Raw genomic sequence first — 12,413 nt, forward strand, 5'->3', positions numbered from 1 at the left:
ACCTTTTACTAGCAAGGTGTACCTAATGAAGTGGCCAGTGAGTGTATATGGCAGGTATTACAAATAGCTATAACTCAATTCATTTTCTGAGGTTAGAGGCAGGGGGAAAAAAAATAAAATAAATGAATAAATGACTGAAAGAGCTGTGTTTGTGCATCTGTCCTGCTATAGGCTCTGTACCACGGGAAGTTCATCGATACCGGCTTCACTCTGCCCTTCTACAAGCGCATGCTCAATAAGAAACCCACGCTGAAGGACCTGGAGTCCATCGACCCCGAGTTCTACAACTCCATCATGTGGGTGAAGTGAGTATCCGGCTCTCATAAACACACTCAGGTTCCCGTAAAGACGGAGTAGCACTGCTGACCGCGTGCTGGTGGGTGTGTGCGTGTGTGTGTGTGTGTGTGTGTGTGTGTGTGTGTGCTTTCAGGGAGAACGATCTGGAGGAGTGCGGCGTGGAGCTGTATTTTGCTCAGGACATGGAGATCTTGGGGAAAGTTTCCACTCACCAGCTAAAAGACGACGGGGAGAACGAGCTCGTCACCCGTGAAAACAAGGAGGAGTATATAAGGTACTGACCATGCCCCTTACCACTGAAAGCTAAATTTCATTTGGGATCAATAAAGTATCCATCCATCCGTCAATCTGTCTATCCATCCATCCCTCTATCTATCTATATGAAAGCCCCACCTAGGGCGTTTCAAACAGAGCTCTGCCCCTGGTTTGGATTTTATTGGGGGTTAGGGCTGGAGTTTGGGATTGGGATCTGCATTTGGAGTTGGGATTAGAGATTGAAACAGAGATAAGGATTGAATTTGGGATTGGCATTAGGGTCAAGGTTTAGCATTAAAAGTTGGATTTGGGATTAAGATGGAGGTTTTGGGGGGGAATTAGCATTGGAATTTGGTTTTAAGGTTGGGATTTGAATAAGGGTTGGAGTTTGGTATTAATTAGGGTTAGAGGTTGGAATTTGAATTAGGGTTGGAGGTTTGGATTAAGCTTGGATTAGAATTGGGGATAGTTGTTGGGATTTGGATTAGGGTTGGAGGTCAGGATTGGAGTTGGAGGTTGGGTTTGGGATTAAGATGAGGAGTTATGGTTGTGGTTGAGCTGCTCTTTGCTCAGCCCTGTGTTTTTTTGTTCAGTTTGCTGACAGATTGGCGGTTCACACGAGGTGTGGAGGAGCAGACCAAAGCCTTCCTGGACGGATTTAATGAGGTGGTTCCACTCGAATGGCTTCGCTACTTTGATGAGAAAGAGCTGGAGGTGGGTGGAGCCAAAACATTTTTCACAATGAATTTTACTTTGAATCACGTCCAATAAAAGAAATCAGTGCCCTTTTGCAGAAAACTGTAATGATCAGGCTTTATACAGAGCCATAACCCAGCGTCCTGCTCTAATCAGGCTTTATACAGAGCCATAACCCAGCGTCCTGCACTGATCAGGCTTTATACAGAGCCATAACCCAGCGTCCTGCACTGATCAGGCTTTATACAGCGCTGTAACCCAGCGTCCTGCTCTCATCAGGCTTTATACAGAGCCATAACCCAGCGTCCTGCACTGACCAGGCTTTATACAGCGCTGTAACCCAGCATCCTGCTCTGATCAGGCTTTATACATTTACATTTACAGCATTTAGCAGACGCTCTTATCCAGAGCGACTTACAAGAAGTGCTTTGTCAATCTAGAGAAAGTATGTTTGCTAGTTACCAATAGTTTAGAGAAAAGACAGTCCTGAGCTCAGATACTGCTAGAAACAAATATGTCACTGCAAACACCAAGAGAAAAAGAAACAGAGTTGAACGCAGAACTCTGTGCCATTCAATGCAATGCAATGCAATTATACAGCGCCATAACCCAGCGTCCTGCTCTAATCAGGCTTTACACAGCGCTGTAACCCAGCATCCTGCTCTGATCAGGCTTTATACAGCGCCATAACCCAGCATCCTGCTCGGATCAGGCTTTATACAGCACCAAAACCCAGCAGCCTGCTCTGACCAGGCTTTATACAGTGCCATAACCCGGCGTCCTGCTCCGATCAGGCTTTATACAGCGCTGTAACCCAGCATCCTGCTCTGATCAGGCTTTATACAGCACCGAAACCCAGCAGCCTGCTCTGACCAGGCTTTATACAGTGCCATAACCCGGCGTCCTGCTCCGATCAGGCTTTATACAGCGCCGTAACCCGGCGTCCTGCTCTGATCAGGCTTTATACAGAGCCATAACCCAGCGTTGTGCTCCGATCAGGCTTTATACAGAGCCATAACCCGGCGTCCTGCTCTGATCAGGCTTTATACAGAGCCATAACCCAGCGTCGTGCTCCGATCAGGCTTTATACAGAGCCATAACCCGGCGTCGTGCTCCGATCAGGCTTTATACAGAGCCATAACCCGGCGTTGTGCTCAGATCAGGCTTTATACAGAGCCATAACCCGGCGTCCTGCTCTGATCAAGTCAAGAGGCTTTTATTGTCATTCCGTCTATGTACAAGTACACAGTGGAGTGAAATTACATTCCTCCAGGAACAACACTGTGCAACAAGGAACCTAAAGTACAAAGTTTGGACGTGCAGACAGTGTGCAAACAAAAACTTAAGCTAGAAACAATAAAATAAATACGATAAATTAAACAGACATTAGACACAGTAAACAGACATAACAGTGCAGCACAGACAAAGCACACATTTCTGGACATGAGGTCGTGAGAATAAGGTGCAAAGATATTTAACATCCTGTGATCTGTGAGTCACACAGTCAGATGACATACATAAACACAGCAATTACTGAGGTAGGAAAACCTGAGTTAAACTGTGTAAACAGTGTGATCTGGCTTTATACAGTGCTGTAACCCAGAAGCCCGCTCCGATCAGGCTTTATACAGCACCATAACCCAGCGGCCTGCTCCGATCAGGCTTTATACAGCACCATAACCCAACGGCCTGCTCTGATCAGGCTTTATACAGAGCCATAACCCAGCGGCCTGCTCTGATCAGGCTTTATACAGCGCCGTAATCCAGCGTCCTGCTCCGATCAGGCTTTATACAGCACCATAACCAAGCGGCCTGTTCCGATCAGGCTTTATACAGCGCCGTAACCCGGCGTCCTGCTCTGATTAGGCTTTATACAGAGCCATAACCCAGCGCCCTGCACTGATCAGGCTTCATATAGTGCCGTAACCCAGCAGCCCGTTCTGATCAGGCTTTATACAGCACCATAACCCAGCGGCCTGCTCCGATCAGGCTTTATACAGCGCCATAACCCGGCATCCTGCTCCGATCAGGCTTTATACAGCGCCGTAACCCGGCGTCCTGCCCTGATCAGGCTTTATACAGCACTGTAACCCGGCGTCCTGCTCTGATCAGGCTTTATACAGAGCCCTAACCCGGCGTCCTGCTCCAGTCAGGCTTTATACAGAGCCATAACCCAGCGTCCTGCTCTGATCAGGCTTTATACAGCACTGTAACCCAGCGCCCTGCTCTGATCAGGCTTTATACAGCACCATAACCCAGCGTCCTGCTCTGATCAGGCTTTATACAGCGCCGTAACCCGGCGTCCTGCTCTGATCAGGCTTTATACAGCGCCGTAACCCGGCGTCCTGCCCTGATCAGGCTTTATACAGCACTGTAACCCAGCGTCCTGCTCTGATCAGGCTGTATACAGAGCCCTAACCCAGCGTCCTGCTCCAGGCAGGCTTTATACAGAGCCATAACCCAGCGTCCTGCTCTGATCAGGCTTTATACAGCACTGTAACCCAGCGCCCTGCTCTGATCAGGCTTTATACAGCACCATAACCCAGCGTCCTGCTCTGATCAGGCTTTATACAGCGCTGTAACCCGGCGTCCTGCTCTGATCAGGCTTTATACAGCGCCGTAACCCAGCGTCCTGCTCTGATCAGGCTTTATACAGCGCCGTAACCCGGCGTCCTGCTCTGATCAGGCTTTATACAGCACTGTAACCCAGCGTCCTGCTCTGATCAGGCTTTATACAGTGCCATAACCCAGTGTCCTGCTCTGATCAGGCTTTATACAGCACTGTAACCCAGCGCCCTGCTCTGATCAGGCTTTATACAGTGCCCTAACCCAGAAGCCCGCTCCGATCAGGCTTTATACAGAGCCATAACCCAGCGGCCTGCTCTGATCAGGCTTTATACAGAGCCATAACCCAGCGGCCTGCTCTGATCAGGCTTTATACAGTGCTGTAACCCAGCGGCCTGCTCTGATCAGGCTTTATACAGTGCCATAACCCAGTGTCCTGCTCTGATCAGGCTTTATACAGCACTGTAACCCAGCGCCCTGCTCTGATCAGGCTTTATACAGTGCCCTAACCCAGAAGCCCGCTCCGATCAGGCTTTATACAGAGCCATAACCCAGCGGCCTGCTCTGATCAGGCTTTATACAGAGCCATAACCCAGCGGCCTGCTCTGATCAGGCTTTATACAGAGCCATAACCCAGCGGCCTGCTCTGATCAGGCTTTATACAGTGCTGTAACCCAGCGGCCTGCTCTGATCAGGCTTTATACAGCACCATAACCCAGCGGCCTGCTCTGATCAGGCTTTATACAGTGCTGTAACCCAGCGGCCTGCTCTGATCAGGCTTTATACAGTGCCATAACCCAGTGTCCTGCTCTGATCAGGCTTTATACAGCACTGTAACCCAGCGCCCTGCTCTGATCAGGCTTTATACAGTGCCCTAACCCAGAAGCCCGCTCCGATCAGGCTTTATACAGAGCCATAACCCAGCGGCCTGCTCTGATCAGGCTTTATACAGAGCCATAACCCAGCGGCCTGCTCTGATCAGGCTTTATACAGAGCCATAACCCAGCGGCCTGCTCTGATCAGGCTTTATACAGTGCTGTAACCCAGCGGCCTGCTCTGATCAGGCTTTATACAGTGCCGTAACCCAGTGTCCTGCTCTGATCAGGCTTTATACAGCACTGTAACCCAGCGCCCTGCTCTGATCAGGCTTTATACAGTGCCCTAACCCAGAAGCCCGCTCCGATCAGGCTTTATACAGAGCCATAACCCAGCGGCCTGCTCTGATCAGGCTTTATACAGAGCCATAACCCAGCGGCCTGCTCTGATCAGGCTTTATACAGAGCCATAACCCAGCGGCCTGCTCTGATCAGGCTTTATACAGTGCTGTAACCCAGCGGCCTGCTCTGATCAGGCTTTATACAGTGCCATAACCCAGTGTCCTGCTCTGATCAGGCTTTATACAGCACTGTAACCCAGCGCCCTGCTCTGATCAGGCTTTATACAGTGCCCTAACCCAGAAGCCCGCTCCGATCAGGCTTTATACAGAGCCATAACCCAGCGGCCTGCTCTGATCAGGCTTTATACAGAGCCATAACCCAGCGGCCTGCTCTGATCAGGCTTTATACAGAGCCATAACCCAGCGGCCTGCTCTGATCAGGCTTTATACAGTGCTGTAACCCAGCGGCCTGCTCTGATCAGGCTTTATACAGTGCCATAACCCAGTGTCCTGCTCTGATCAGGCTTTATACAGCACTGTAACCCAGCGCCCTGCTCTGATCAGGCTTTATACAGTGCCCTAACCCAGAAGCCCGCTCCGATCAGGCTTTATACAGAGCCATAACCCAGCGGCCTGCTCTGATCAGGCTTTATACAGAGCCATAACCCAGCGGCCTGCTCTGATCAGGCTTTATACAGAGCCATAACCCAGCGGCCTGCTCTGATCAGGCTTTATACAGTGCTGTAACCCAGCGGCCTGCTCTGATCAGGCTTTATACAGTGCCATAACCCAGTGTCCTGCTCTGATCAGGCTTTATACAGCACTGTAACCCAGCGCCCTGCTCTGATCAGGCTTTATACAGTGCCCTAACCCAGAAGCCCGCTCCGATCAGGCTTTATACAGAGCCATAACCCAGCGGCCTGCTCTGATCAGGCTTTATACAGAGCCATAACCCAGCGGCCTGCTCTGATCAGGCTTTATACAGAGCCATAACCCAGCGGCCTGCTCTGATCAGGCTTTATACAGTGCTGTAACCCAGCGGCCTGCTCTGATCAGGCTTTATACAGCACCATAACCCAGCGTCCTGCTCCGATCAGGCTTTATACAGTGCCGTAACCCAGCGTCCTGCTCCGATCAGGCTTTATACAGTGCCGTAACCCAGCGTCCTGCTCTGATCAGGCTTTATACAGCACCATAACCCAGCGTCCTGCTCTGATCAGGCTTTATACAGTGCCGTAACCCGGCGTCCTGCTCTGATCAGGCTTCATACAGTGCTGTAACCCGGCGTCCTGTTCCGATCAGGCTTTATACAGCACCATAACCCAGCGTCCTGCTCCGATCAGGCTTCATACAGTGCCGTAACCCGGCGTCCTGCTCCGATCAGGCTTTATACAGAGCCATAACCCAGCGTCCTGCTCTGAACAGGCTTTATACAGAGCCATAACCCAGCGTCCTGCTCTGATCAGGCTTTATACAGAGCCGTAACCCAGCGTCCTGCTCTGATCAGGCTTTATACAGCACCATAACCCATCGTCCTGCTCTGATCAGTTTGGTTTATTTGGTTTCTCTCTTAGCTGATGCTGTGTGGGATGCAGGAGATCGACCTCAGTGACTGGCAGAAAAACACCATCTATCGTCATTACACCAAGAACAGCAAGCAGATCCACTGGTTCTGGCAGGTTTGTGCACTCTCAGCCTGTGTTTGTGTGTTTGTATTTTTGTGTCACTGCTGTCCATGTGTTCATTCGTTGTGTCCTGTTGGTTGTAGGTCGTGAAGGAGATGGACAATGAGAAAAGGATCCGGCTGCTGCAGTTCGTCACTGGAACCTGCAGATTGCCTGTGGGGGGCTTCGCTGAGCTGATAGGTAAAAATGCCAGACATACTCATACTCAACAGAGTTAATGAAATTAGATTAGTTTAAAGTTCATTTCAACTCTTTTATGCTGTATATAACTTGTTATAACCTGTTTTTCTTTTTATATTGTTAAGAATATTTTAGCATATTTTAGGCTTATATGTTATTTAACAGCATATGTTATTTAACTTCAGTACACTGTAAAGAAATGCAGGTTTTAGACTTTAAAAAGCATTTAATTAGGTTTCATTTTGAGTTCACGGAGCTTGTATTAAGTTAATAAAAGAGTAATTTGTGTTTTACATTTCTGAGCTTATTCAGTTCAGAAAACTCCCCGATTTAGTTTAACTTGATTACTCACTTTTTAAGTTACTCACACATTACATTATATTTTTCTACTACAATACGTCAGAAATGTACTTATACCTAATTAGTCTGTTTATGGGACTCGGTTCCCAGAGCAAGCGTAAAGTCCACCACTGCACATGCTCCACTTAAAACGGCTGGACTGTGGCTGTCCTTGAAACTGCTGAATGTCCTCGTCTGGCTCCGCTGGCTCGACTCAGTTTATTCATGCTGTGACGCTGAAGCCGCACCTTCTTTAACTGCTGTTTACATCACTGCACTTTTTCCTCAGGGAAAGAGTTTATCATATTTTTATCTGTCGACACATGACGTTAAAACATGACACACGAGTTTATTTGTCATTTGCAGAGCATGTCAGGACTTCCGTGCTTTGAAATGCATGTGGTGAGGCTCAGCTGATCACTGTTCAGCAGGGCATCATCATATACGCACTAAAAACACAGCAGACCAAACAAAAAATACTAAATTACTGAAATATAATAAATATGCACAGTATATACAGAGACAGGAGGGACCTATGGAAGAAAACTCTCTACTGTGTACAGATATATTAGACACAGGTTAATCTGAGAAGAGGGAATAAATGTATATATATTTTCAAGTGATTTTGTGATATTGTTTGCAGCAGTGATGGGATATAATAAATAAATAATACTAACAGAGTATAATAATAAGTGATGAAGTTTTCACTGAACTGGGAAAAACTGAACTGCTTTTGAAAAACTATCTGTCTATATATCTGTCTGTCTACATGTCTTATCCATCTGTCTGTCTGTCTATCTATCTATCCATCTGTGTGTCTGTCTGTCTGTCTGTCTGTCTGTCTGTGTGTGTGTGTGTGTGTGTGTGTGTGTGTGTGTGTGTGTGTGTGTGTGTGTGTGTGTGTGTGTTTGTATCTACCTATCCATTCGTTAATGTTAATATTTTATTGCATGTTTTATTTGATGTTAATTCTTTTACTGGTCTGTTTTAGTAAATAATATGATTTTTATATTATTATAGTTATAGTTGGTTATTAATTATAATTATATATAATTATAATTATAATAATATAATATAAATATAATTATCATTTTATTTATTATAATTTTTATGATTTATCATAAAATCTTTTTATATAAATCTTTTTGTCTAAATGATTTTTATTCGTATTAGTTTTCAGTCTCTGTGTAATTTGCTCGGCTACATTGTAAATGAGGGTCACTCTCAGTTACAAGCCAAACTAAAGGTGGATTTGATTGGAAATGGTACTGAGGAAGAACTCAATGTAAATATTATAAATATAGTTTGTTTTGCTATTAAAATATGATGAAAATGTATGTAATTAGTTTGTTTATGGGGCTCTTGGCTCCTAGTGTGTATGTGCTTAGTGTAAACTGCGACTGTCCTTCAACAAACTGCAAAGTTTGCCCTGCTGGCTCGGACTCGGTTTGTTCTGAAGCCGCACCTTCTTTAACTGCTGTTTACATCACTGCGCTTTTTCCTCAGGGAGTAACGGGCCGCAAAAGTTCTGCATAGACAAAGTGGGGAAGGAGACCTGGCTGCCAAGGAGCCACACCTGGTGAGCCTCAGATCTAAAAAAGCTCTTTTTTAAAAATCGTTTTTCCAGAAAGTTCTAACTGAGTCTCTTCCAACTCTCGTTCACTCGCGCAGCTTCAACCGGCTGGACCTGCCGCCGTACCGCAACCTGGAGCAGCTGAGGGAGAAGCTTCTGTTCGCCATCGAGGAGACCGAGGGCTTCGGGCAGGAGTGAGGAGGGATTAGAGCAAAGCTGGGCCAGGTGGGGAGGGAGGGGCGGAGCCAGTTTGGCTCACCTGCTGGGACGGGTCAGGGGAGGTACCAGCGCAACCTTTAAGATACACGTAGAACTATCCATAAAGAAGTAGGACTCTTACCGATATTAGCACCATACTGTTATATTGATTATTAAATGCAGTAGGAGTGGAATATTAGACCTGTCGCCAGCAAAGCGCCATTACCTCGTCACCACGGCAACACCGGAGCCTGCCTCCTGTTCTGTGATCATGTGACCAGCAGCGAGCCAGTAATACGCCACATGCAAATGAAATGAGAATATATTACTTTTTGTACCTTTAAGCATCCTGAAGAGGCGATGGAGCAGCAGAAACGGCGCCCCCTGTTGTGGGAACAGCAGAACCACAATCTGCAAAAATAAAAGGTGATTATTAAATTTTACCAATAAATCAAAAAAACAATCAACCGCAACAGCAGCGCTAAAGCAAACGCATCACACCTGCAGTACCTGGGAGAGAATCTTGTACGTGAGAAGCCGGCTGAGTGTTAGTGCGAGTGGCCCTGAGTGGGAGAGAATGTGTCCGCTTTTATTATTTCATTTCTTTGTTTTTATTATTTTTGTTAATTGTGAAATGACGCATTCAGCTGTACAGACTGAAAGTAAATATGAGTTCTGTTGTGGTTTGGGAGTGAAAAAAGGTTGTTGTAAAAAAATCCATGAATAAAACCGTATGTACACGCTGGTCTGAGCCTCACATTCATTTACACCACACACGGTCGCGGTGAATGCCAACTTACTCATGTTTTTGGAACACAAATCTTTGGGAATAAGTATTCAGAATACAGATATTCAGTATCTGAAGTTACATTTTTCCAAGAACACTTTTAGAATACTTACAGACTAAGTAATAAAACACACACATAACATCTCAAAACAAACACCATCAATGTTCATTTCTGACCTACTGGCAATCAAACTCTGGACAATTCAACTCAATTAACAGCTTCTGCTAAAGCCTGAGTAGACTGATAAATCAATGCGATCGGTTATTAATCTCAGTGTTACTGAGCTCTGCTAAAGCCTGAGTAGACTGATAAATCAATGTGATTGGTTATTAATCTCAGTGTTACTGAGCTCTGCTAAAGCCTGAGTAGACTGATAAATCAATGTGATTGGTTATTAATCTCAGTGTTACTGAGCTCTGCTAAAGCCTGAGTAGACTGATAAATCAATGTGATGATCAGTTATTAATCTCAATCTTACTGAGCTCTGCTAAAGCCTGAGTAGACTGATAAATCAATGTGATGATCAGTTATTAATCTCGGTGTTACTGAGCTCTGCTAAAGCCTGAGTAGACTGATAAATCAATGTGATTAGTTATTAATCTTAGTGTTACTGAGCTCTGCTAAAGCCTGAGTAGACTGATAAATCAGTGTGATGATCAGTTATTAATCTCAGTGTTATTGTGCTCTGCTAAAGCCTGAGTAGACTGATAAATCAATGTGATGATCAGTTATTAATCTTAGCGTTACTGAGCTCTGCTAAAGCCTGAGTAGACTGATAAATCAATATGATCAGTTATTAATCTCAGTGTTACTGAGCTCTGCTAAAGCCTGAGTAGACTGATAAATCAATGTGATGATCAGTTATTAATCTTAGCGTTACTGAGCTCTGCTAAAGCCTGAGTAGACTGATAAATCAATGTGATTAGTTATTAATCTTAGCGTTACTGAGCTCTGCTAAAGCCTGAGTAGACTGATAAATCAATGTGATCGGTTATTAATCTCAGCATTGTGTTTAGTTACATTTAGGGATCATATGCCTTCAAAGAGGGGGGGAATTATTTATTATCACCCACCTCTAATTCTTCAGTGATATGGAGCTGAAGTCAGATATTCACCAGATTCTTGTTGGAATTTTCCCATTCCACCTTAAATGGAGTAGCAGTTACATTCTGACGCTTCAGGCATCAGAACTGCTGGACTATTTAAGGTGGAACAGGAAAGTTAGCAAGCTGGCTACCGAGACATTGGCGACTTTTATGTTTGTTATGAAGAAAAACAACCAAAATACACTGAAACGACATTAAACTAAGATAAAACAGTGGCTTTCGTAGTTTTTAACAGATAAAATTCCCACATTTGTGGGTTTCTTTGGTCTCTTATGCTCCTTCTCGCCAGTTTTTCTTCTTTTCTCATATCTCTCTGTTTGGAGTCTCTGAATAACCTCCGTTTGGAGGGTCATGTAGCCCCAACACTTCAACCCCCCTATCTTAACAAGAATCAGGACACTCTACCCCTAGTCGTGAACGCATAGAACAGGGCTGAGGGCTCAGTGGTAGGGGCGAGGGGTGAAATGTGACAGGCCTAAATACAGGCTACTGTTCAGTAAAGTGAGACTTTGGGCCTCGTTCTCCAAAATCCTCCTAAGTGTGTCCTTAAATGTGTTCTTCTAAAAGGTCCCAGGAAAAAGTGTCTGTCAGTTTCATGACATGTTGTTCTTACCTAAGAACAAATCCCAGATAAGAGAACATTGGAGAGTCTTCATCAAAACTGCGTGAGTGGGTCTAAGAAGAAAGTTCTACTTGAGATCATTGAACGAGGCCCAAACGCCCCTTTAATCACTTGAAATTCAGCAGTTTTTATTGTAATGGTGATAAACTGCATCACTTTTTGTCACAGTGTACTTACCTGAGTTGGATTTGAATGGATTTGGTGCAGCACGGCGGGTGAGAGGCTGAACTAAAGTCACTGTTTTTTAACATATTTATTCAATATTGAGGCTTCTTGGCCTGTTTGGATTGATCGAACCTGAAAAGCTGAACTGTGTTTTGTGAAAATGTCTCAAAGCCTCATTAATTTTGTATTATCGCCCCCCCCAATAGCCCACCCCTACTGAACACACTGAACCCCTAAAAGCCCCTAAAACTCCCCTGAATCCCTTTTAGTAGCACTGCCACAAATTCTGCACAATTCAATTCAAGTTTATTTGTATAGCGCTTTTTACAACAATGTTTTCACAAAGCAGCTTCACAGAAGTTTGAAGACATACAGTTACAACAAATATCCCCCAGTGAGCAAGCCAGAGGCGACGATGGCAAGGAAAACTCCCTCAGACTGGAGGAAGAAACCTTGGGAGGAACCAAGACTCACAAGGGGAGACCCATCCTCCTCTGGTCAAACAGTATTTACAATTTAATAAATTAAATGCCAAATAGAAGCTAAGAGGATCTTTGTTTGAAGTCTGGATGAAGTCCAGCATTCAGTAAGATGGGTATTTACCCTGAGGGAAAGCAGCTGTAATTGCTCAGCCAGGCTGTTTGTGTTGCTCCACCTGGTAAATCATGTGTTCAAAAGAGAAACGATGACCAGATCACAAAAGAGTGCAGTTCTCCGCTCACTCCACACAGGCATTCAATAAAAAACTGATTCAAATATTGATGGATGGAGGTGAGAGAGTATCTCGG

The 12,413-nt window shown here is 45.2% G+C and overlaps 1 protein-coding gene across 3 annotated transcripts in view; it reads left to right on the plus strand.

Annotated features, from left to right (window-relative positions):
• Positions 1–9,689, plus strand: part of wwp2 (WW domain containing E3 ubiquitin protein ligase 2) — a 67,868-nt gene extending 58,179 nt beyond the window's left edge. For all 3 annotated transcript variants that reach the window (XM_017717226.2, XM_017717228.2, XM_017717227.2), the window contains 7 exons: positions 172–305; positions 431–571; positions 1,146–1,266; positions 6,544–6,648; positions 6,738–6,834; positions 8,680–8,752; positions 8,845–9,689. In XM_017717226.2, coding sequence (XP_017572715.1) covers positions 172–305; positions 431–571; positions 1,146–1,266; positions 6,544–6,648; positions 6,738–6,834; positions 8,680–8,752; positions 8,845–8,944 — 771 coding nt within the window. In that variant the 3' untranslated portion in view covers positions 8,945–9,689. The remainder of the gene's footprint in view (positions 1–171; positions 306–430; positions 572–1,145; positions 1,267–6,543; positions 6,649–6,737; positions 6,835–8,679; positions 8,753–8,844) is intronic.
• Positions 9,690–12,413: the final 2,724 nt, after the last annotated feature.

Source organism: Pygocentrus nattereri, chromosome 8, assembly GCF_015220715.1.
Source record: "Pygocentrus nattereri isolate fPygNat1 chromosome 8, fPygNat1.pri, whole genome shotgun sequence".
Lineage (NCBI taxonomy): Eukaryota > Metazoa > Chordata > Actinopteri > Characiformes > Serrasalmidae > Pygocentrus > Pygocentrus nattereri.